Consider the following 27122-nt stretch of genomic DNA (forward strand, 5'->3'; position numbering starts at 1 on the left):
TGCAACAACTTCAGATTCTTCTGACCTCGGATCAACTGCAGCCTGCTCCAAGAAACGCTGTAACTGCAACAAAGTGTCTACAAGAGACACTTTTCTTCAGCAACCTCAGTTCCAAGTCAGCAACTGCAACAGTTTTTATGGTGTGCACGCTCTGGGGACTCCCTGTCTTCATCATGCACCAGAAGGACTGAAGAAATCTCCTGTGGAGTGACAGAGTCACTCCCCTGCTCCAAGCAGGCACCTTCCAAGGCGACGACCAGTACCCTGGGACTCCTCTCACAGTGACAAGCGTGCTCCTAAGGACACAGAGGGTGGACATCATCGATATAGACTATCCTGCAGTCCTGCTGATGCAATTTGGAGGAGGTAAGACCTTGCCTGCCCCGAGAACGACGGTAACCCTGTGTATTGTGTCTTCTTCACCTCCTGAGGCCTCTGTGCATTCTTTGCAAAATTCCTTTGTGCACAGCCCAGACCAGGTCCCCAGCACTCCACCCTGCGATGCTGAACTCGCTGAGGTGTTCTCCAGCAGCGTGGGACCTTCTTTTGTTGTGCTGCATCAACCGTGTTTTGCACCTCCTTTCAACCCGGATCCTGCGGCTTCTGGGGGTGCTGGCTGGAATCCCGAGGGCTCTCTCAAGTGCTGAGAGCCCCCTCTTTCTCCTCACAGAGTCGAGGCCCCCAGGTCCCTCCTGGGCCCATCCAGCACCATTTTGATGAAAAATGCGCTTTTGTAATAGTCAAGGCTTGTTGGCGCCTTCCAACACGAAATCTTGTCTGCAACGATCTTCATGCCGTGAGACACCTTTTGCATCACGCAGGAACCCACTGGCATCTTCCTAGGGTGCATTTCTGTAGTCTTCTACTAACCAGGGACTCTTCTTTTGCACCCTCTTCTGCGTTGGCAGGGGCTCCTGTCCTTCCTGGAACTTCCTTCAACTTCTGGACTTGGTCCCCTTCCTTTGCATGTCTTCAAGTCCAATAATCCAGCAGTTGTTTTTTCCAGACTTGGTTGGCTGCTGCAAAATCCCAAATACAAGGTGTAGTGTGTCCTAAGGAAACTTGTAGTACTTTACTCCTGCTTTTCCGTGCTCTGGGGTGGGGTAATTTACTTAACTTTACTGTATTCTTACTCTCACAGCGATTCTGCACACACTACAATGGTCTAGGGGGGAATTCGTGATTCACATTCCACTTTTTTAGTATATGGTTTGTGTTGTCCCTAGACCTATTTTCTCCTATTGCATTCTATAAGATTTCCTACTGTTTGCATTGTTCTATGACTATTTACTTGTCTAATTTTGGTGTCTAGTGTATATATTGTATACTTACCTCCAGAAGGAGTATTGCCTCTAAGATATTTTTGGTACTGTGTCACCCAAATAAATACCATTATTTTTGGTAACACTGAGTATTGTCTTTACTTGTGTATAAGTACTGTGTAACTATAAGTGGTATTGCATGAGCTTTACATGTCTCCTAATTCAGCCTAGGCTGCTCTGCTATAGCTACCTCTATCAGCCTAAGCTGCTAGAACACTACTACATTTCACTAATGAGGGATAACTGGACCTGGTATAAGGTGTAAGTACCCAAGGTACCCACTACAAACCAGGCCATCCTCCTACACATGTATATTCCTGCAGTGGTCCCATCCTCCCGTGCAGTGGCCCCCAAACATACCCTGGCAATGCAGCTTCCCTACCTTTGAGTTTGGCAACAGGGAGTCATGTCCAGTTGAAGACGGAGGTGGTATTGGGAAAAAAGGTGAGTCTGCATCCTTTCCTCCCCCAAACTGCCAACTCAAAAGTGGAGGTCGCGTAGTAAGACACATTCAGATGTGCACAGAGAGGGTGGGGTCCCGCCGGCAGCCACTCTTCCCTACACGCCATCGACAGCGACTGCGATTCGAATGTGGGATTTCGGCTGTGGGACTGCCAACATCTAAATAAGGTGGGTGGACCGGCACGGCAGCAGACTAGTTTTCAGTCAAAAACTTGACGATGGGACCATTACCGCCAGCATCTAAATCAGGCCCTTAGTTGCTGGAGAGGCATTGAAACTATATGGTGATTACACAAGCGTTTGAGTGTGAAAGGATTGGAATTTTGTGGAAGTATCTGACATTGAGGGCGATTATTGGTTTGTTGCTATGATTGTGAGGTGTTATTCTTCTTTGTAACATTCTCTTTATGTCAGTGTAAGACAGACCTTTGTATTGTTATTTGATCTGACCTTCAAAATTTTGATTTCTTGCATTTATACACTTTATAGAAGTAATTAATCATATAGCACTTGATGTAATACTTTATTGTGTGTGAAAACATGTTTGCCACCGAAAGAGTGTAGGGTAGTGGTGGGAGAAAAAGTTGAAAGAGTATTTTTGGGTGTGAGATGTGGTTCAGACACTACCTTAACTTATCAATTTCAGGTCATTTTAGTTTACATAATCGAGCCAGTACTGGCATATCCGTCAATATTAACATCCTTTAAAATTTACTTTTTAAAGTGAATTTTATTTACTTTTATAGGTGGACGGCTTGTTTACCTGTTAAAATGACTATCATTTCAATGTTATAATTTTTTTTTACATTCAGCCAAATCTTCACAAACTTCATTTTTTGAAAGCATACGAAACTTCAGACAGAGTGATCTATGCACAAAAAGCTGATTCACACAATAGTGATGTACTGTAACTGAAATTTGCTAAAGTCGCTATAAACGTATGTTGAGATTTTCACAACGACCATAGAATGTCAAGTGTGTGTTTCATTTTTTAGAGCCTGTCCAGTTTTGGAAACCAGTGATGTCACATCTTTTGTATATAGATATATAGCGCAACTTTATTATTATGTTTTGCATGGTGTTTTACATGATGTCCATGACCCACGCCATCTTTGTTGATGTTTGTTTTGATGTTCGCTATTGTTGGAGTGTAGTTATTATAATAAACATTAACCTGAAATGTTTGCAAATTAATGTATAATGATGCTGCATAGAAAACGTATTTATGTATTTTTAACATATGCGCTTGAAATGTGCCCACGGGGAGTGGCCACCAATATATACGATGTTTAACGAAATTGACTAATAATGAATTATTGATGTACTAATGTGTGGTTTCGTATGAGTATTAAGAGTTATATGTTAAGATTTTGCTAAAATTAATTACTAGGCCTTAGTTAGCATGAGTCGGGGCCAAGCTGCCGGTCTCATATTGAATGTGTTTTTCTAACGTGCAATGTACTGACTTGCTAAAGGACATGTAGCTGTACTTTTCCAGAAGCTAGAAGATGTGTTTAACCGTAGTAAATTCTTTCTCATGAGACCCGACTTGCTCAAGGAGACATCCTTGCTGAATGCAACAGTGTAAACTGGTAAAGACAATGGGACTACTGACTGAGCCTGCGAGAATGAAAATGTGTACCTGACATTCTACCCGTTGGAGACGTCAATTACAGGAGCCAATGAACTACGTGAGAACTGCCCTAAAGTGAAAATCCTAGTGAGGTGACAAACCAATTATTGGTCGGAGATAATGATGCACCAAAATTTGTTCAATTGGAAATTAGGAGACTGTACAACAAGATTAATATAACGGCGTGTCACAAGGAGAAATCAGCCATTACGTGCCATTCTTTGCTAGCACCTAGCCACTGTGTCACTCTGTCTCAAAGACTCTGCGGTTTCAATCTTCAAACCATCCTTACCCTTGTCTTGCCCAATTCATACTTTTCCTCCTTATGAGGGAAGTGTTCCTTATTGCCCGGTCTTGCTGAACTTTGCTGCATTTCCTGGCTGATGGTGAATCAACTGATGTCCTGAGGATGAAGACTGACTCTGTATGCTGACCCATAACGGAGGGTAACTATATGATAATGAAATTGTAATTGTCTGTTTGCCTTTTCTTTCTAGGAACCAACTGCTTCTTTTGATAGAGACCATAGATAGATGTTTTCTAAATTTGTGTTGCTAAATTGTTTTGCATGAAGCCCAACATGCCAATGCTAATTCGGGCTAGTTAAGGGGTTCACTAAACGGACGCAAATAGACAAATGACTGAATTGATGCTTTGTTGAATAATGCACTAATGATACTCTGCTAAAGTTAATCCATGTTGAAGTCATGCTTTGTTCTAATGTTTATGATCTTTGCTTTGATGAAATCTTATTTGGGTTGCCATATTGTGACAGTGCTAATCTGTTTTCTGGTATTGAGACTAATAAATGTGCTAGTAGAGTGTAATCAATAAGGAATAAAATATCGTAAATCTTACAAAATTTTGTGTGGTTATTCATGACTGAAATGTCATGGGTGTCTTGTTTTTCTTAATGTCATTAACTGATTTGATTGATTTGCTGTTGTGAATATTGATGAGGTGATCGGTCTTTTGATTGACATGTTGATTAGTTATCTCGTCTTAAGGAGTCCCCAATCAGGGTCAAAAGATTAATTGGCCTAAAACGAGTCCCAGTCTAAGTAAATTATCAAGGGCGGGACGCGTTAACACTAACATTAGACTGATTTTTACGACACTATAACTCGGGGTGTGGGTCTATGTGCAGTAAATGTGACTGGTAAGGGTGCCGCCTGTGGCCTTTTCTCACACTGACTTTGTCGATGTTTTATATTTAATCATTGAAGGATGTGTTTTTAAAAAAATCCGTATCACTTTTGATAGGTGTGTGGGAGTGGCAATCGTTAGGAACCCCAGTGTGGCAGCTCACTCATGGTATCTTTGCTGATGTGTTGCTTGTGATCAGTAGAGAATGTGTTGTTTATGGAACCCAAAGTAACTTTTGCTCAAGGTATATGTGCATGTGGTAGAAGTGGTAATTGTAAGCATGCATGCTTTCCCTACAATGATATTGTTGATGGGTCATATAAATCTATATATGTTTATTAACAATTCTCAGTGTCAGCTATGGTGAAACAAGAGACAGCACTTTATACAACAAACCCTCTGCTTTGGCGCAAATACAACCACATAACCAACCCATTTAACTTTTAGCCCTTCACTAATTACAGCATCAATATAATATCTAAGTGTGTCTAACCAGACTCAGAAAGAGTGAGGGAAGAGATCACAGATACAAAGCATCAAGTTAAAGTCTAAGAAGTCATAGTTCCCACCCTTCTCTTTCTGCAGGAGTACCCATTGTGCACTGTAACAAAAATTAAGCGCCCAACATATATCAGCCAGGTTAGAGCACAATATTGCCCAGTGTCTGCAGGTGATTTGTCCAGAAATTATTTTTCTATTTCCACATGGAAAACATAAATTGCTTCCCTTGCATATTACCCTCAGACATGCAGGGGAAACCTATAGAAACCTCCCATTTCTTCACCACCACTTCTCTTCTAATCCACACGATAGCTCTTTTCCTCAAAATGTGCCCAGGTACAAATCATAAAGAAGCATGAGTCTGTGATCCCCTAGCATCACCACTATATGGAAGTTGATTCCAGAATGTCACTTGTACACTTAGATGACCACAGGTCAATCATCACTATGCCCCCTATCTCTGAGTTGTTAACTCGTGGCTGGAGGTAAGATTGAAATCTGGTTACAACATCTGATGCACAGCGCCCTCATCAGAAACCAGTAACTCCAAATACACACTACACATCTTCACAGACAGGCCTCAGTAGCTATTGTTGCTGGGACTCTGAGAAGGGACGCTCTATGCAGATTATGCAGCTGTTCAATTCTCACATTAAGATTTAGGATCCCTTCTGTTGACATCATCCTAAATAACTCCAAGTGTTTGACAGCAGTGTCCAGTCCAGTGGACCGAGCCTCAAACGTCTGGATCCTCTGCTGCATCCTACACTGCACCTGTTCTGCACTCAGAGCCCTGTCTGAAACCCCTCCAGTTTCCCATTCACAGCTTTCACTGCATTTGCAATAGTGTTTATTTATACTGACAATTCAGATTGTAGGTTGTTAATAGAGCACAGAAGCACTCTCTTGGAGGACAAACTCTGCACCTGCCTTCAGGCTCTTTCACCATCGATAGTGCTCCCAGTCACTCTGCCGATGCCCAACTAGGCACCAACCACTGTAGAGAATCCCACTGGGCCTGAGCTCCAAACTTGGCCCGCTCAGTCATCACCACCTCACCCTTCCAAGGAGACCGCCTGCTGGCTCTAGATAGTCTAGGGCAGCACAGAAGGTTGACAGAGAAAGCCGGTTTAAGGGGCTCCTAAAGGTCACAACTATCTTGGGTGCCACTGGGCTTGTGCCCCTGATGTGTTCGATACAATATTTGTGATCATCTGAGTATTTAATTTACCGGTATTACTGCTTATGTATCTTTATCAATGAAGGGGCAAGAGCTTATTTTCAGAACCTAATATACTATTTTCGGTGTTTGATAAAGTGGTGAGTGTCAGGATTGCCAGGGAATTGGTTTTCCGCACGTCGACTATATCAATGAATTTTTTATAATATTATGATAAAGGATAAAGCACAAGCACTGCAAACTCACAAACATAAAAAGAGTAACGGATCAAGGTCAGGGAATAAAAACAGCACAGTGTTGGGGCCCTTATTCATTTGCATCTATGTTCTGCCTTTGACACCGTCAGCCATGACACCTCAATATGAGATCTAACATAGATCAGTCTTAGATTCGTTTAAGTCCTTCAAATCAGATCATATCATGACTGTGCAATTAACTCCTCCCTGCTCAGAAAATAAATCAATACCTTTAGGTGCAAAGTCCCATGTAGCGTAACATCAACTAGGCTGTGGAAACACTTTAATAAGCACAAATCACATTTAGGGGCACAATTCAGTGCTACTGCAACATCAACAGAAGTATGGGAAAACTAAATTTAGCTGCAAAATCACCGAGAGTGCAGAAAGACATTCAGTGCAAAAGCACATTTAATAGTAAAGATTTAGGAGCATATACACAGCTATGTGCAAAATCCCTGTTGGAGCAATGTGAGCAGGAATGTAGCATCACATTTAAGAGCATAATCATTCAGTACAGAAAGTAAATATGATAGTAACTTGTCACATATAAAAGGTATGAATCAGTAGAACACATTTTTGACAGCACTTTGAGGTGCTTAATTGCCCTCTTTACAACAGCAGCAGGAGAGTGGAAACACTTTTAGGCGCACAAGGAACATTTAGGATCAAAATTGAGATCCAAAATTGCCATTAGTACAGCATTAACATGAAGGTAAACAGGTGTCGGAGCAAAAAACACAACCAACAAATTTAGGTGCAAATTCACTATTAGGTCCAAAATTAAATTCAGGTGCACAACCACTGTCGTTGCAACATCAACTTAAGTGTTGAGATTTTTCTAATAACATTACATTTGGTTCCCAGAATACTGAGGTGTGAAATCGTCGTAGTTGTAAGATTAGCATCCATTTAAAAAAGATTACACTACATGAATGAGTCGCTTCACACCCTATGCACTTTTTTGTAGACAAACTAACACTTTCATTAGTTGATAAATAAGGATGAAACTGAAATACTCCTCTGGCATGATCCAATACGTGAATGTAACAGCTGAAGGGGAATGACTGATCAACCGATGGCAAAATTATTCTGCCTAAAAGGCTCTCCTTCTGTATGTTTTGGTGTTCTGTAATTGCCTGAGGAGTCCGAAATAAGTGTTTCATCTGGCCTCAGCTTGTGGAAGTCTTGCCTATCAGAGTTCAATGGATGGGAAGGCAGCTGCGAAGAGAGATAACAGAAGCACTGGGATGATGGAGATGAAGGTAATCGTCTCTTGGTGCTCTGCTGCTATCCTAGCCAAAAACACTGGCAACACGGTAAGGCCCTCATTATGACTTCGGCCGTCCTTTCATAGGACCGCCGAAGCAGCTACAGGCAAATGACTGCCAGTAATGAAGGTCTTTTGCCCGCCACATTAGGAGTCTTCCGCTGGGCCAGCGGGCGAAAACATAGTTTTTGCAGCTGGCCCAGTGGAACATTCACAACAACATTGACGCAGGATCGTAATTGAGCCGGCGGCAATGTTGTGGTGCGTCAGATGCAGCAGCACCTGTTGCGCCTTTCACTGCCTGTAATTCGGGCAGTAAAATGCGCTATGGGGCTGTGTATGGGGGCCCCTGCACTGCCCATGCCAAGTGCATGAGCCCCCAGGGGCCCCCCCATACCCTCATTACCGCCATGGAAAGGCTGGCAGATGGGGACTCGTAATCCCCAGGGCAGCAATACCCTCATTATCGCCATGGAAAGGCTGGCAGATGGGGACTCGTAATCCCCAGGGCAGCAATGCTTGCAGCGCTGCCCTGGGGGATTACAACTGCCGGGCCTGCCAGGCTGCAGGCTGGCTGCAGCCTGGCGGTGTCGATGGTATGACCATGATGGCTTAGCCAGGGTAATAATGGAGTGGTCGGACCGCCCTGCTGCGGAGGTCTGACCGCCATCGCAAGGCTGGTGGTCTTAAGACGGCCAGCCTCGTAATGAGGCCCTAAGTCTCCTTTTATCACATTGTCTCTTCTTTTTTTTTTTACTTGAAATGTCATTTACTGGTAATAATGGAAGTGGAAGCTGCTCTGGGAGGAATTCCTGAATGCCTCCTTAAGTAAGCTAGAAAGCATAAGTGCCTCTACGGGATCTAAAAAAAAGTATTGGTCTCACATGGACATAGGCAGCAGGTTAACACAAGGCAGGCCGATTTGTTCTTGCGCTACCAGAGTAGCAATCTACTAAGTGTTTTATTTTTTGTTCTAGCTTTTAAAGGGTGCCAGTCTGAGTAAGGTATAAGCCATGACCTGACTAGGGCTCTTCGGACTGGTGCTTATCCACTTTTGGGAGCTTGAGAGGGACTTTTCTCAAAAGTACAATTTCCTTTGGTCTAACAGGAGTGAGCGGAATCTTGACCTTTTAAAGACTGTTCAGATTACAGCCTTCCAATTCCTTTCTTCTCCATGGGTTGTATTTGTTCAACAGTAGACAGTATCCCTGCATTTAAAATAATACTAATAAAATAAAAGGGTGCCTGGGTACTGCTCATGCCACGAATTTCTATTTTTGCTCTTTTAGCATCCTTTTACTCGTTCTACAGCATCTCTGTTTGCGGACTCTGTGGTTAGGCTGGCACTGTGTAGCTGCCTATATGTTTTAGTTTTTATTAAAGTTATGATTTGTATGTCTATCTCTTACATACCCTCATTTATCAAACTGTGAGGTGCTGTTAACCATCTCATGATAATTACACCTCAGCGGTTATCAGGCACTAAATACTAAAATACTTCTCACATAGTTTCAAAACAAAAACAATACCCTTCCAGCCACACACCCTACATAGTGTAGCTTGCTTTGCATTAAGCACCCCATATAGGAATAGTAAGTGCTTTACACATATTTCAATGCAATACTGGGAAATCAAAGGCAAATAAAAGCATTTCTCTTTTGCATCTCAGGTATGAGAGAAGAGTCTCTTACATCAGTATCCCTGGTATCTGACACCCCAAGTAGTCAAGCAGTTCACACATCTATTTGCCTGTAGATGCCAGTACCATACTCACATGCAAGGGCTTGTGTAAAATTAATAATTCTGGACTTGGCTGTGCTGGGTTCACTGAACAACTGAGTGGAAAATCAGTCTGGTTTTCAGAATGACCAACATATATCCAATGAAATGTATTGCAAGTATTTTGTTTTCACGTGTTTACTGTGTATTTCATGAAAACATGACTAAATAGCTCTCTGTTTTTGAGACTTTCAGAGGAGAATTTGACAAGATATACACTGCAGTAAATCCAATTACACAAATAGAAACATTACTTACTCGGCCTGCCACATACAGCATTTGTGTATCTTGATCATAAAAAGGGAACAGCAGACCAGAGGAGCCATCCAGGTCTTCCTGCTGCAAAGGCACAGAAAGGTCATCCTGTAGGTAAAAAAACAAATATTAACTTGGGCATTGCCTGAAAATTACAGCCTCATGCCTATGATATTTATTTCAATGCAGTATATATATATATATATATATATATATATATATATATATATATATATATATATATATATATATATATATATATATATATATATATTTTTTTTATCATTTCACCCAATAACTTGTTTAACTTGCGAGACACTGAAACGCTCGCAGGCCCAAGTACTATGAAGACGTGACCATAGCAAAGGCCTCAAGATTAGCATCCTAAAAATTATAGGGCCTCTAAAAGCATGGGCAACACAAGGAAGGCACTTTGATCTCAGGCACTCACTGCTTCAATCAAACCACACCGGTCCTCATCAATTGGTGCAGTCCCCCGAATGAAGACCTAAGACACACAGCAATCCATCACAACTGTACCTGATATTAAGCAGACAAGCTTTCCATCTAGTGAGGATCCTATGCACTGCGCTGTAGAGCTATTTTTCCTGGAAATGCCCACTTTACAAGGTTTCACACCTTTTTGCCTATGCACTCAAGAGATGCTTTGAAAACCTGAAACACTCCTTCTGGAGTTGCCTTTCACCTCTTCCCTCACGTCATTCTGAAAGTCTTGGAAATCCATCTTTTTGAGAAGTAGCTCATGGTGAGGCCCTAGATTAACACTCTAACCACCGGCCTGAGACAGAGAATGATCATGCAAAGGGATGGTTAGTACTTCATTCCAAAGGATTATAAATCACTTAGCGCCCCAAGCACCCTGTCCTCTAGTCTCCCGAGAATAGTTACCACTTATGCATAAGCTATGCACTTTTATAAGGAGCTTTCCTGTTGACACTTTGCTAATCACTAACTCAACCAAACTCTACGAGATACGAGTGAAGGAGAGAGGATCGAATGATGCTGTGATGCTGAGACACTAGTGGGCGGGTCCGCAGGTAGCAAGGAGAGCGCAGCGAGAAGCAGCGCGCAGCAGCATGGATGCCACGAGTTGCCAAAACTGAAATTGCCATTTTTCTACTTTCTACTCGCCAGTGCGGTCACCCCCCATTGTCGAATAAGAGGTCAGTGGCGGAAGTGGGGGTGACAGACCGCCGATCTGCTGCCCTGGGAAGGGCTGGGGGGGGGGGGGCGAGTACCACGGACTTTGGTGCTCTGCTGGGGCTTCCTTCTCCTTGAGGCTCCTTCTTCCATCTGTTTTAAGGCTGGGAGTTAGGGCCCAGAATGCAGGAGCAAGAGCCAGGAACCAGGAACCATTGGCAGTGGACTGGGGGGGGGGGGGTCACTGGTGCTCAGTTGGGGCCTGGAGTGGCGTCAGCTGGTACATCGCTTGGCAATCCTGGGAGTTGGCACTGGGGAGTACTGGAGTACTGGTGTGGAGCACAGCATTTTAATCCATTGGCACCTGAACACTGTATTGTTTTGTATTGGGGATTGAATCCATGTACCCACGCTTCCATGCATCCATCACCACGTATTGTTCCTCTCTTCTAAAGTCCTCCTAACCCTCACAAACTGACTTATAGTGAATAACTTTGAACGGCAGAAGATCCATATTAAATGATACTGAAACTGAGGACCCTGTGAGCGTGCTTGTGCCCCCCCCAGCCCACGGTGATAGATACTCGAATTTAGTGGTGCAGGGGCATAGGGGCAGGGAGTGAGGCTGCACTCAATATTGTGCTGAAGGTAGTGGTGCCTGTACGCCGGCCTGTCAGTTATACTCTCTATTGGCCTTCTACCTCTAGACCAAGTGGATTTGATTAGAAGGGATTTTGATTACATATTACTATCATTACCTCAATTTCAGGAACCTACAAAAGGAAGTAAATATGATCTTAAAGAAACTCCGCTCTGGTCGTCTGCTGTGTGGAAGGCATTGCGTAACAACTAGATCTAACCCTTTCCGAAATAAGGGCATTTTGGCTTTTCAGCTGAAAGGTCAGAGCCAGTTACTTTCTTTCAGGGAGAAAGGTAAATCTTCTCAGAGTGAGTTAAAGCGTGACTCTTCCATGGGCCTGTCCGAGGGTAAGGAGTCAAGTGATCCTTTGTCCAAAATAGACCTAAACGATTGTTGCCCAGTGGAGAAAAGTTTAGGGAGGAACATAGAGGAGCTAGTCATTGTGTTATCTCCAACAGCAATCACAGAGCATAGCCAGAGCTCCCAGACTTCCCCAAATGTGCGTGGAACTCAGCCTCCTCTTTCCTCCCCTCTCACCATCTGTCGCTTGATAACTCCCCCTCGCTGGTCCAGCTTATGGCACCATCCCAAGACCCTGGTCTTCAGATAAAAGGGGGGTGGATTCATTGATTACTAGTGTTCAAGACTTTACTGTGCCCGATCTGGACCTACATTTTTCAGTAGTCACGCGTACCCAATAAAGGGTCACTCTTCGCCCCTTCTGGGCCTTTGCTGGCGCATCCTTCTACAGGACTCCATTTGTTTAATGATTTTACCTCCTTACAAGACTCGATATACTCTCACTTGTCCATGAGCTCAGTCGAAGATTCAAGTGATGTTTTGCCTAGTCAAACTCCAGACCATGAGGTTAGGTTTTCCGCCTCCTTGAATAGTCTGGAAAATCTGCTCTCTTCAATTCTCAAACTCTTGGAGAATTTTTTTGTAGGTGGGTCAGATTGTATTCTTGAGTCTGTGACGGCTATCCTGAAGGAGCTGACTAAAGACAATAAAAACTGGTGCTTACCCCTAATTTCTCTAGAGGCACGGTCAATGTCAGCGTGGAAAATAAAAGATCAGGCCCCTCCTTAGTCAGGGCCTCAGAATAGAGGGGAGTACACAAACATCTAAACCTCATAGTAATAAGCAACATAAAAGGTCCTTGCAGGAGAGTCCGGTGGACTTTATCAGATTTATTTTTGATTCACCCAAAGAAAGCAATAAGCAAGAGGAACCTGATAATCAGCCTTCTCAGGATACATTTCCAATCTTTAAATGTCATCTAATCCTAAGAAGGGCTCTTCGGACCAACAACCCCTTTTGCAAGAAGAGGATGGAAAACATGAGAAGAATAAGAAAAGCAAGAGGAAGAACTTAGAAAAGCAGATAAATCAGAAATAGCTGACTCGAAGGTTTATTAAAAAAGGCAAAAGAAAAGTACACTTTCCAAAGATAAGTGCCTCTACTCAAGTTCGATCGGAGTCTGTAAATTTGGTTACTCAACCTACCCTGGAGCCTCACCCTATATTAGGGCTTACTCTTTCATCTTTGCCATCTCCTGGGAGGGAGCCTTCTCCTACTTCCCTTCTCGGTGGTCTCCTGCTTTGAATTTAACAGCTCCAGTATTTTTGCCTCCAAGGCCTATGACAATCTTTAAGGATAGTCCGCCATTGGAGGGCCCCGCCGTGGTGGGACATTATGGGGCTTAAATTACCATAGACTTGTTACCACTCTTAGATGGTTACTTAATTTTGAATAGATCTACCCTGTTAAATTGTTTTTCAGATTCTAGCGTATTGAAGTCAATCCAAAGTGAAGATATCGCTTTGGTTTCATTACTGGACTCTGTTGTGGGTTGTAAATCAAGGATTACATTTCGTAGTAAGCGGGTAATGAAATTGATCTTGCAAAATGCTGACTTTCTGCAATGTCAGGGTATTGATGAGATGGGCGTTAGGAGGGGAGGGGAAATCCCCTCAGATAGGCTTACTGACGGTTATTTAGACCCGAGGCTTTTAATCAGTTGAGCCATTATGAGCCAAGAATAAGGTTAGATACACAGGCCCTTAAAATCTCATTTGTGGGGAATGATAGGAGGGTGTCTCTGCGAGAGATACAGGCTGGCCCTGACCAAAGTGTATTTGATATGGATGGGTGGAGCTGGCTCTCGGGCGTCTTGAGTCAGGCACGGGGGTCTGGACTCCCATCCAGCCATCCTAACTAGCGCAGGCTTAAACATTATCTCTTGGAACATAGCATGGGTAAAATTTGTGAAAGAAAAATGATTGGCCCTTAACTCTCTAAAACCTGATTTGATCTGTCTACAGGAAACCTAGCATGATGAAGATTTAATATGGGATGACTATTATGTTATTGATTGTAAGGCTACCCCCTTGAGGATAGGGCAAGCCAGTGGCGGTGTCGCCTACTTGCTATCAACCAGATTTAAGTGGAGTTTTGAATGTTTTAAAGATCCCAGTAACCTTTTTATGGCCTTGTCTATACTGTTGCAAAATAATTCCTCTCTGCTATTGGTAAACACGTATATTCCACCTGACGTGGTTTATGATGTCCTGTTACAAAAGGACTTTTCATACATAAAAAAGGCCTCAGTGAGTGAGTCGCCCTCTTCTATAGTTCTGATAGGTGACCTAAATTGCAAGATATCTAATCACACCATATTGCAGGTTCGCGAGGTTGAGCAAGAGACAGCCTTGCAAATCCCTGTTTGTTTCCTCCCTTCAATGATTAGAACAAATAAATGAGGAAAACTTTTGCTTAAGCTCCTTATGGAAAGTGACTGCATCATCGTGAATGGTGGTTCTCCATCTGATTACCCTGCTTCTTTTACACGTGTGGCACCAGGGGGAAAGGTAATTGTAGACTATGTGATATTGGGCTATTGTGATTACTGCTTGCTAGTTGACCTAAAGGTTATAAACACGTCACTTAATGATCATAACCCTATCCTCTTTACTTTAAAATTGAATCTGTAAACAACGGGGCCCTGGGAGGTGGATGGGGCAATTCCTGTCTTCAATAACAAGACAGGAAGGACCCAGTGAGACCCCAGAAGGATGCGAGGTGTGAGGGAATCACTGGAAGCGGTGACTGTAACCTTGGATACTTGGGAGGGGAATGAACTGCAACATTTAAAAAAAATTATGAATGAGTTGCGTTCCAATTACCCCCGAAAGCCCCTAAAAGTACCCAGCGGAATATCCCACGTCCCCTACTCACCTTAAATACAGAAATAAATAGGTTGGTTTGGGCCCAGTATTTAAATTATTCTACTGTAAGAAATGTCAGGGTGGCTCTATTAAAAAGGAGAAGGAAGCACATGAAGTTATGCATGGCGAGAAATGCCTGTAATAACTTTTGGATCCATCTTAGAGAAGCGGCAGTAAAGGGACAAACTAGACGTTTTTGGGCCCTGGTAGGGGGAAGGGTGTGGAGCTAGATTTCGATCTTCTCCCGTGACTATATCTTCTGCCCGGTGGACTGAATTTATTGCCTCCCTGTATGCCCCAAATGGGGTAGCACCTTTCTGCCCCCTTAGGAGTAAGGAGTCATATTCAATCCCCTTTCCGTCCGCAAAAGAGATAGAGCAAGCTATTGGCTCTATGCGCTATTCAGCTGCATTGGGCCCTGATAATGTGCCCATTTCCATAATAAAACAAGATACTGACCTTTGGAGTAAGATCCTTCTAGTGGTTTTATGAAGATGCTTCCTCTCACGAAGTGTTCCTCCTTCATGGACTGGTAGCATCAGTATACCACTATTTAAGAAGGGTGATCGCAACTCTCCAACCAACTGTCAGCTGATCACCCTCCTTGATGCAGTAGGAAAAATCTTTGCTTTGCTAAATGTTTGCTCTCTAGACCAACTGAGTGGGCAGAGGAGAATAATATCCTCCGGGAGCAATCGGGGTTTAGGCATAATCATGGTACAAATGATAATATTGCAATGTTACAACTCATCACAGAAAAATATGTGAGATTAAGAGAAGGAGCGGTGTATGCGGATTCATTGATTTTTCTACGGTGTTCGATAAGGTAGATAGAGCTTTATTATGGAGAAACTGGCTATTCTAGGTATCCCTTCTACCCTTCTTGAGCTATTGATCGCTCTTCATTCTTCTACCTGGTGTAGAATTTTGTTAGGGGGAGATAGAGGCCTTTCGTCTGAGATGCCTACTGTGAATGGTCTAAAGCAGGGTTGCCTTCTGGCTCCCATGCTTTTCTCATTATACATCTCGGATCTGCCCTCTGCCCCATCCCAGAGCCAGGGGTACCCCCACAAATAGGCGGATGCTCGATTTGCTGTTTACTGTACGCCGATGATGATATCATCTTTGACCTAACTCCTAAAGGCTTACAGAACCGCCTTCAAGCATTGCTACAGTTTTTGATGTCCCACCTTTTAAAGATTAATGTTTAGAAGAGTAACACGCTTCCATGGTAAGAGGAAAGTTACATTTTCGAATTTTCACTGGGCATTTGGCAACCAAGAATTGGAAATTGTGAATTCAATCTCCTTTTCAGGGAAAATTGTATGCGGGAATCTTAGTGACATAGCTCATATCACTTACAATAAATCTAAAGCTGAGAGCCAAGCAAGAGGGTTGGGTGCATTGTATATAGCTACGGGACAAAAACATTTTGCCCACCTTTTAGAGGTCTATCGAGCTAAGATTCCCACTTCTCTCTTGTACGGTTTGGAATTTATAGATTGTGGCAAATTGTTCTGTTTTAAACCTTTTTGGAAGAGAAGACTCTCAGAAAGCTTCTGTCGGTAAATACAGCCGTATCTGTGGCAGCCCAAACGCTGGAACTGGGCTTAAGAAGTGTGTTTGTCCAGGGTCTAGCTGGGGTTTTACATTGGGCTGTTTCCCTATATTAAGCTGAAGATTACACTTTGAGGGCCTTATTGCAGAAAGAGCTTTTTGGGCAAAACAATGCCTCTAGGTATACCTTCTGTGAAAATCTTACATATGCCCTAGAGATGCCTGGAGTACAGTTCAATCAGTTTTTGGGTATGCCTTCTGCAAAAATGAAAAGTCGTTTAAAACAGGCAACATGGTCCTTGAGCCATTGATTGGATTTAGAGAGCTGTGCAAAAAAGTTATTTTTCTATCGTAGCTAAATCTTCAGTAATAAAAAAAAGCACAACCATATCATGGGATGAGGCGCTTTTGGCTGCTACTGCATGTGAGATTGCTACCTATGAATGTGCTGTTGGCAAAATGGTATGGTTTAGCTAAAGAATGTAATTTTTGCTCTGCTAACACCCAAGATTTAAATCATGTTTTATTTGTTTGCCCTTCCCTTGCTCCTTATCGACGTAAATGGTTAAGACCTATCTGTCTAAAATTTTCTGTGAGGACGGTATCAGAGTTTCTTTACGCCTTGAATGTCCCACAAATGAATTGTTTTGTATTCAAGTTTTTAACTTTTTAAAATGTTTTTTACATTTATTTTAAGGATGCGCATAATGGCACCTTAAGTGGGGTTGGGGGTGATGGAGCTCTGTTCGAGCTGAGCTGTGATTAATTTGCTTTTCCTATTTTCTTTTTTTTTTGTATATTTCAGGGATTTAGTTCATGTCACTGTTTCTTTTACAGACTTTTGGACAGTTGCGTATTCGGGATCAGTATATGCCTTATCTTGTCTGTCCCCGTGGGTGGTTTCTGCCCAGTTGGTCTGTAGTATATATCGCACTGCCGTGCACTTTAAGGTATAGATGGGTTGTTGGGGAAGCTTTTTGGCTCATTGACTCTTATAAGCTTGTTTTTAATTTATTGTATTGTACATTTTACCTTGTTTTATTATGTGTACCTCGTTTAAGAGTTCCGGAGCATAAATAAAATTGAATTGTTGACACTTGGGCCCTGGTTGCACCTCACAGCCCTCCACCTTTTTCAGTTAGATCCTGCTAAGACAAACCTAACCTAGCTGTGCCAGGGCAACATTCTTTACTCAACATTCCTTTTACCTCTGTACATCACTTGCACGGTCTGACCAAGTCTTATCCCACTTTTTTAAAGCTCCTGATCATATCAACAGGTTCCAGATGCCCAGCTCGACTTTGATCATAAGGTTGTGAGGCTCATTCCCCTCATATACATCACATTCATCATTCCCTAGTAGTACTATGCTTATCCAGGTAAAAGACTGAACACAGTGGTTGGTAAAGCTCATGGCATCAAAATCACTATCTAGAAGAACACATTTCCCTTTTCAAACATCCTAATGTGTCCTAGAAGCCAATGAAGCAGGCAGGGCCGTATTGCCGCCTTTAATTTCTTATCTCATTAGTGGAGATCCACATGCACGTTGCAGAGCTGTGGGCACAGATGAAATCACTTCTGTGTGTCCCAAATATGAACTGGTCCATTCTCCTACCCCTTTTCTTCCCCATGGAAGTTTACTCTGAGGACAAGGTGTCCACCTCTGCCTCTCCCACCTCTATTCATGCCGAAAAAAGCTGGCTCATATTTAAGGATGCTCCTCCAAATACACTCCCTAAAAACAAATCAAGCTTTATCCCGGAACCGAAGACCCAATTTCTTTTTTCAACTGCAGACTCAAAGAAGTCTTTCTACTTCTTTACATTCAATTACTACACCAGATTCCAAAGCTGGGGCCGACTCAATGAAACAGAAATACAATCAGAGACCTCAGCAAAACCACATATGACCCAAAATGCACTCAATCATGAACTGATCTGATTCTTTTGACAAGTTTTTCCTACAAGTATCTTCAGACCTAATCATTTTGGCCAGAAACTTGTTTGCTATTTTACATGGATGCTTGTAAGGTGAGTTTATTTCATCCTGATACCTAATATGCTGTTTTTACTGCCTTGATGCAATGTTTTGTCAGTGAATTTTAGAATTCTATATTTTGGTAAACTTTAATAGTTTTTGTTTATTTTGTCTCTGTTTCAGAACCTGGGAGAAGCTCTAGAACAGGTCCAAGAACCTGAGACTCCCAGGAGCCCATTATTTCACGAAGCCAGTTATTTTGCACTGAATACTGCACTGTTTAATGTAATTTATGGACAGAAAAAAATAATTTAATTTTCTATTTATTTAGAGAGTGCCTTCATTTTTCTTGGGGACGTAGCATGAAATCTTTGCACCAACATAGTCTGAAAAATGATTTCCAACCAAGTGATGGGAACTAATAAAACCAGTTTTCATTCCTGAAAGTGGCAACAGAGTAAACATCACCTATCTTCTGAGGGAGTGTTTATTGGATAGCTAGAGATTGAATATCCCTGTATTTCAAAATCTACTGCACAGATGTATATCAACTTAAAATAATATTTCTAGTTAGAACACCGAGGCAGTTGTTCTTGGAATATAAATCCATTCCACTATTTCAACATCTACTGCACAGAGTTACATCACTTGCAACCACGATTTCAAGTTGGGCTGCACCTAGTGTGATGTAACTGCCCAAAAGTGTTTTTTTCTACACTTCATCAAAACGTCCTAGGAACTTTCTGTTTGCATGCAAACCTGGCTTAAGCTTTGGGACAAGTTTTGGTTATGACAATTTTCTACCCCCTCCCCTGAACAATCTGCATGAGAAATGACAATTGGAATCCGAAGTGATTATCATTTTGTCAGGAAACTTTCATGGAGCTTTGTTGCTCCTGTAAGGCCAAAGTTGTTGTAGTTCACATATTGTTTTTTCTATCTCAATTCAACTTCACAAAAACTATAGAGGAGCCATTGCTCATCTGTACTACAAACAAGTTTTCCACTAGCACTTCATACAGCGTTTCTGCTATTTCTATACACAATAGATAACAAGTATTACCAGTACCCATCTGAATAGATCTTAATTTATCAACCTGCTGAAGGTGTGGAAGAATTTGATAGGCTTGTTGAATTTGTGACTTGTGACTAGCAGATAACAGAAGGTGACAGCAGCAAACCTTTGTTACTCACTTAGGGGGTCATTCCAACCTCGGCGGTCTTTTCAACAGACCGCCGAGGGACTGCCGTACGGAAGACCGCCAGTGCTGGCGATCTTCCGCACGGGCCATTCTGACTGCCGGCAGCGCTCCGCCCGTTTCCGGATGAAGAGCTGCCAACAGCCATACTGGCGGCAGGCGGGGAAGTGGAGGTAGCTCCACCTCCACCGCCACGCCAACAGAACACCGCCCAGCGAATCACGACCTGTGATTCGCTGTGGCGGTGTTCTGTTGGCGTGGCGGTGTCGGCGGAGCTGCCCCCATGGGTCCCGTCCCCTCCCGGAGGATCACCGGAACAGGTAAGGTGATCGTCCGCTAGGGAAGGGGGGTGAGGGGGTGTTGTGGGTTGTGTGCGTGCATGGGGGTGTGCGTGTGTGTATGTTGAGGGGGCGTGTGAGTGCGTGCGGGGGTGTGTGTGTATGTGCATGTGTGCGTGCATGAATGCGGGGTGTGTGTGTATGTGCATGTGTGCGTGCATGATTGCGGGGGTGTGTGTGTATGTGCATGTGTGCGTGCATGAATGCGTGCGTGTATGTGTGTGTATATGTTGGGGATCGGAGTGGGGGAGGGGGGTCCTGCAACCTTTTGGAGGTGGCAGAGGTGGTGGGGGGGTAGGGGAGGGAGTTGGGGTGCGGGTTGGGGGAGACCCCTATCAGGGCCAGGGAAGGGATTCCCTGGCACTGATAGTGCTTCCCGCCATGTATTTCATGGCGGTCCCAAACCGCATGAAATCCATGGCGGTAAGCCGGGGTCATGCGGGTTGGAATACCGCCGGCGGTATGTGACGACCGCCGGGCTGGAGACCCAGGTCTCCAGCCCGGCGGACGTTACCGCCATGGCGGTCGGAACGGTGAAGCGGCGGCTGGCCATGGCGGTAACCGCCATGGTCAGAATACGTGAAAAAAGACCGCCAGCCTGTTGGCGGTCTTACCGCCGCTTCACCGCCGACCGCCAGGGTTGGAATGACCACCTTAGTCATGTAGATAAATATGTATACATGCACTGAGCGAGAGAACCTGGTATGATTACATTGGTTTTCCACATGGACTAACGTACAGCAGTCTGAGGTCTGGTTTTCACTTTATAAAACCTCATAAATAAATAAATATTAGGACCTTTGAAGTTCTTCGTGGGCTTACATGGTGAGTTCTCAAGTTTCTCGCAGGGCATAAAGCGATATTACAGCAAGGACCATGTATACATAAGAGACTCTTGTGGCCCATTGGCAAAAAAGCATTTTCACTTGATAGCGCACATTTTAAGACTTATGTTTGCTTATTTCAACATCTGTGCAAAATGGAGCTAGGTGGAGTCTGTTCTGGGTCAAGGCAATGTATTTCAGATTCACAAAGGGCTGCTCCAATATTATGAACGCCCCTGCTCCTATTTTTGTTACTATAACTCACAGTTAAAATGCACCATACAAGGGATCAATTCATACCTCTCATGCAACTCTGTCTAAATGCTCAGCTATGTTCATGTTCAGCATTGGTACAGCTGTACAATATTAATTCCCTTTACTGAGAGAGAAAGTCATGTGTCTTCACTTTCAATATTGGACAAAAATGGGTCCTTCAGGACCCACCTTCAGCAATCTGAAAGACATCCATGATTGGAGAATCCATGAAAATGTAGAAGCTAAGAATGTACCTGACTCCTACATATTTATTAACGAGGCAAAAGTGCTGGCATGTACTCTAGCTTAATCCCTGCACAACCTCTTGACAATACCTAGGAGACCATTGTGAAATGGACATATGATTATGTGAAGTGCATGTACTATGTGCTGTATATACATCAAGATTTGGGCTGCCTTGAATTTGACACATAGCACAGTGGTTTGGTGCCCAAGACTTTTTATCCATGGAAGCCAACGATCTTCTGCCATATGATCAAAAGACGTGCACTATAAGAAACTTAGTTTGCATGCCTGAAAGACAGAAATCATGATAGTAGGGGTCTGCTCTTCCTGATGGCATGCAACCAACCTATGGTAATCTTTGAGCTTTTAGACCCCTCCGGAGTCCTTGGGGAAATATGTAGTCATTCTCCAATGGAGCTAGCTTTCTCTGGTTCCAAAGACCTTAGTGTAATGACGGGATGGTTCTATCTCTGACAATGGTTTCATACCTTCCCTTTTCTGACATTGTCATGAGGTGGCAATACTTGCTATGGTCAACTCACTAATAGATTACGTTAGCAGTATTTACCCTGGATCCTCCAGCAAACTATGCATCACCTTCAATGGAATCAAAATTCTAATGCTTAATTCAATTGTAAATTGACATGTAGATAACTTATTACAGTGGAGAAGGCACATCTTTATTAGCTTCTGGTTGTAAAAAAAAAAAAAAAAACTGTACATTTAAAATCTGTAAGAATTGGTTGCATTATGATAAGCTATTTCTCTTAGATAAGCTTCAGCATCAGGCACCTACAGAATCCCTGAGGTCAAACCCTTCTCTGCCCAATCCTGTCCCAAAATAGAGATAATATATCACAGAAGGTATAAATTCTCAGATTAGCTGCCACTCTGTGAAATAATCTTGAAGAAATAGTCAACGGAGGAATACTGCTTTTTGAAAAAAACGATGAAATGTTCAACTTCTCAGCACGTAATGCTAAGATTTTTTGTGGTCTGTGTTTTTTGGTTGTGCTTAATTATGCTACCTCTGTTCTCAGCACGAAAAGTATGTGTGGATCAGTGGCGTGACAAAAGCCCCTGCAGTTCCCACAGTGGGGGGGAGGGGAGTGAGAGAGCTCTAAGGGGGCCCTGAGCATGCTTTAGAATAATTTCTGCTTTTCGTCATATGAGGTGGAGAGGTTTAATTGTCAGGGTAGCAATCAATCATCACTTTCTAAAGCTTGGAACAATGCAAATTTACTGTATATATGGTTGCATACATTAAAAATGTTCCTAGGTGAGAGCCCTGACTAGGACTCTTTTCAATGTTTGAGATGTCAATATAATTTTTATAAATAATAATGTATGTTTAAATGATGGGTTGTCCATGGTAATTTAATAATTATGTTCCGTACATTTGATATGTCTGGTCAGTAAATATGTCCAAAACGTTTCCACAAAAACTGACACAGTGTGACAGGTGTTCACATTCTCACCTGGTCTTCATCCCATGGAAGTGTGACCCCCAGCTCGGCAGCAATGCACCTAGTCGGGGCAAGGCAGCAGACTCACTGTCCTGCCCAAAGCAAAAAAGCACTGTCCTTTTGAGGATGGTGATATCTCCTCCTGCCTCTGATCAGTCAGAAATTACTTCTGGGTCTGCATCTAGCCTGACCCTCAGTTGATAAATGTGTACACTTTTATGAAGTTATGATCTACTCCACACTGAGTAGGGAATATTTTCATATACCCTGACATTTTGACAGTAATTTGCCATTGCAACTCTCCATGTAAAAAATCTGTTCATTCCCCATAAAGGAGGTCTTGTAGTCTTCACTGTACGCCTGTAGTTTGTTGTGTATTTCACATATGTATTTTGTGCATGTGAGCAGTATGTTTTTTCCAGTCTGAATGATATAATAAGACGTAGGGCATGCAGCACAAGATGGTTGTTCCCAGCATAGGACAATGTAATCCAGGCTTCCCTATCCTTCAAGCAACCCAGGCGCCGCGTCACAGACCCCATAGCAAACTCATACCTGTCTGGTTAATCAACTCACCATCCAACCTAAATCAAAAGATTGACTAAAGACTGACCTAAATTAGTCTATGCATTAGTCTAGTCATCTGGGAAAATCAGAGACCATGGGGGTGATTCTAAGTCCGGCGGGCGGCGGAGGCCGCCCGCCAGACTTCCCCCACCAAAATACCGCTCCGCGGTCGAAAGACCGCTGAGGGTATTTTGGAATTTGCCCTGGGCTGGCGGGCGGCCGCCAAAAGGCCGCCCGCCAGCCCAGGGCAAATCAACCTTCCCACGAGGACGCCGGCTCAGAATTGAGCCGGCGTAGTGGGAAGGTGCGACGGGTGCAGTGGCACCCGTCGCGTATTTCAGTGTCTGCAAAGCAGACACTGAAATACTTTGTGGGGCCCTCTTACGGGGGCCCCTGCAGTGCCCATGCCATTGGCATGGGCACTGCAGGGGCCCCCAGGGGCCCCGCGGCACCCCCTACCGCCATCCGAACAGGATGGCGGTAGGGGGTGTCAGAATCCCCATGGCGGCAGAGCGCGCTCTGCCGCCATGGAGGATTCTGCAGGGCAGCGGGAAACCGGCGGGAGACCGCTGGTTTCCCGCATCTGACCGCGGCCGAACCGCCGCGGTCAGAATGCCCTGCGGGGCACCGCCGGTCTGTCGGCGGTGCTCCCGCCAACCCTGGCCCCGGCGGTCTCTGACCGCCGGGGTCAGAATGACCCCCCATATCTGCCTGGAGGTATCTGACGTCCACTGAAGGGTGACTGACTTTTTTATGGCCTAATCCACATCCTTTTGCCATGTACCAACTGTCCATAGTGCTAAACTGTTTACTGTCAAAAATTTATGCAAGAGCCTTTCCTCCTTTGTGAGGCCCAGGATGAAAGTTATCTTCTTGTTTGGCTGGAGTTCTGATTTTTTTTACCTGAAAAACAGTTTGGCTGGCCCTGGCTTCCATTCAGGGCCCTCAGTTTGACTTTAACACAAGCCTCCTTGAGGAAATAGGGAGTATTCACATTTAAAGTGATGCTTTGGCATCCACATTGAGGGATTTTTAATAAGAAACAGGCATCTGGAGTTGTTTTTGGAAAGGCTGGGAACAGGACTAAGGCTCAAAAGAAGCCCTTCTACTGTGGCTGGCCCTGGAAGAACAGGAAGTTGTACTATGTGTTGCATGAAAAGGAGCTTGTGCCTAATTAGATCAACAAGCAAGGTCCAGATGATTGTAAACTGCATGGATATCAGCTTGAGGAAGGGAATCATGCATGGGCAGGCTGACAAGAACTGATGGCATCTGTTTTGCAAATAGTTTGAAGACCTACTGGAGAAATGAAGGTGATGTTAAACGGCATCATCCTTACTCACTGTATAAATTACCTGGCTTTTTGAAAGCCCAATTACTCTATTACGCACCTAAGAGTAACTCTCTCATACTATACATTATAGTAGTTGACTGTGGTTGTTTGCTTTAATCCTGGAACCCTTCAGAACCATTTATATAGCCCAAATGGTTCTGGAGCTACTATGGTTTATCAACACGACTCTGTCCCAAACCCAAATCCCTAGTTTTTAGGGGGACCAATATTTCCATCCTTGGTCCCTGTCATCTGGAAGCACCACCCATGGTAATTTGCCACTTACAGGCTTCTGTAGTTAGGCACCACCACGGAACCTATTGCGAGGCCCTACCACTCATTTCCAACACTAACAATCCCATTGATGTGACTTTTTTGAACTACTGGGTCTAGAATCCTCCTGCTGCTGCCCACTAAAGCACAGTTAAATGAACCCTGAACTTGGGTGGTGGTATTTTAGGTTTTTAATACATGCTTCTGCTTTGTATCTTTATTGACAGCAAGTTTAAGCTGTCTGGGCTTAAGACAAGTGGGTGTTTCCCAAGCATCCACTGACACCTAGGGACAGATGTAGCAAAGGTTTTTACCCACCCATTCTGTGTCTATGGGAAAAAGTGTTCGTACATATGGCCCTTAGAAACTTGGATTAAGGGCAGACGTGTGTATTATGGCCTACTTGATAGATTGAAGCATTCTGACTGACAACTTTGTCACACTGATTGCAACTATACAAATATTCATTGAAAACACAGACTTAAAGGTTTATGAGGACAGCCAAGAACTCAAATATGTTCCCCTCCACAGATAACATCATTCATAAATGCTTATGTCATTTGAATTGTAGCACCATAGTGTGGAAAAAAAGTGAAACTGTTCGAGATTGCACCTTAGTGCTACCAAAAATGTTAAAACCTTCTGGATTGTTTTGTGTTCCATCATTCAAACTACCCTACATTTCCTATGTACATCTTAATAGCTATTCTTTTTGAGAAACAATATGGCCAAGACTGACTGGACACTGAATTTTATTATGTGTGACTATTGTGTCATACTGTATGTGAGTTCCAAATCTATCAAAACACTCCTGATGCAAACCTTCACTACTTGCCATGACTACACCTGGTAAGTAAAGAGGAATAGGCAATAACTGGATTATCAGTTAGTGTGCCCTTGGACATTGCTGTCAAACAATACTATTCAACATAACTTCTTCTGCCCCACTTGGCAGGGACATGGTCTCAAACACTGTTGGCAGTGTAATAGTTTTAGTGCTATTGATTTAAACTGTGGTTTATGAGGTTTTTTCAACTTTTTTCCAGGTATATGCGTAGTGTAGTTATAAAAACAAAATGATCCACTTTTCAAATAAGCCTGTAACCCATTTCTTTATTTCAAAGTTTATCTAACTGCATAAAAAGTGGTAGGAGATTTTGAAAATCCAGCATTCACATACATTTGTGAGTTGGGTGTAATTTGCAGCATGGTAGGTATCCCGCCAGCCTGCTGAGTAGATGGAGGCCCTGGCCTATGCCCTTACAACCCCAGCAGTGAATTACCTGACACAGTTAGAGATTCCTGCCTTTGTGGCAGAGATTTCTATGCTAAAATCACATCTGCCAATGTGATTGAATGCAGAATGATTGGATTTTTTTTTTTTAACTCACTCAGTATTTATTTCTTAATTTTTGCAAACTAACTTGTATTTGTGTAAACCCAAAAAAAAAAAAAACACTGATCATGAGGGTCAGTGTTTCTTTTCACGGCAGTGAACTGCCTGGAGCCCCATTGCAGACCAAGACAGGGAATGTATGCAACGGAAAGAAACAGGGCTGTCCTCCTGATGCATGAAAAGAAGCTATATCTGATTTAAAGTCAGCTTATTACACCAAAGTTGTTCATGTACAGGTGAATTTATAGTATTATTTTACTTTTATGCATATGAAAGTTGGCGACAACACCTCACATATCACCCATATGCAGCCAATGAATGTCCTCCCGAGCTCACTTCTCCTCTGGTTGTGAATAAATGTTTGAGTTCATTAGCAAAAGCGTTTACAACCATTACTGTTTGTGGATAGCTTTCTCTATCTCAAAACGCCCACACTCTTACTTGTCTGTTGGTAACAAAGCTTCTGCGTTCGTAACAAGTTTGCCTTTGTCATCAAAGCCCCTGTATGTAAAACATAGTTTGCTAAGAAAGCTGCAGGCACCAAAAGCAGCACAGTCTTACAGACGGGTGAGAATCTTAGTTCTGTCTATTCAGTTTTCCTAGACAGTAGAAGAAGACAACAAACAGTGTAACATATTCACCTTAAACCTAATTCTCAAAGCTCACTGTTGGTTAACGCAGCAGTAGATTTTCTGGAGTACCCCACTGGATAGCGTTTACTCCCACAGATTTTCCACAAGATGGAAAATTCTGCATCTATTACAGTGAGGCCTACATTTGAGGTTTTTTTAGTTTTCCTGACTTAGGGAATATTTTTACTCCCAGGGAAGCTCCTTTGAATGCCCCTTGCTAAATATGGTGGTGCCAACCCTTCTT

The 27122-nt window shown here is 43.2% G+C and overlaps 1 protein-coding gene across 2 annotated transcripts in view; it reads right to left on the minus strand.

Annotated features, from left to right (window-relative positions):
• CORO2A (coronin 2A) overlaps nucleotides 1-27122 on the minus strand; it is a 322094-nt gene that overhangs the window by 128564 nt on the left and 166408 nt on the right. For both annotated transcript variants that reach the window (XM_069236572.1, XM_069236575.1), the window contains one exon: nucleotides 9788-9892. In XM_069236572.1, coding sequence (XP_069092673.1) covers nucleotides 9788-9892 — 105 coding nt within the window. The remainder of the gene's footprint in view (nucleotides 1-9787; nucleotides 9893-27122) is intronic.

This window comes from Pleurodeles waltl, chromosome 1_2, assembly GCF_031143425.1.
Source record: "Pleurodeles waltl isolate 20211129_DDA chromosome 1_2, aPleWal1.hap1.20221129, whole genome shotgun sequence".
Lineage (NCBI taxonomy): Eukaryota > Metazoa > Chordata > Amphibia > Caudata > Salamandridae > Pleurodeles > Pleurodeles waltl.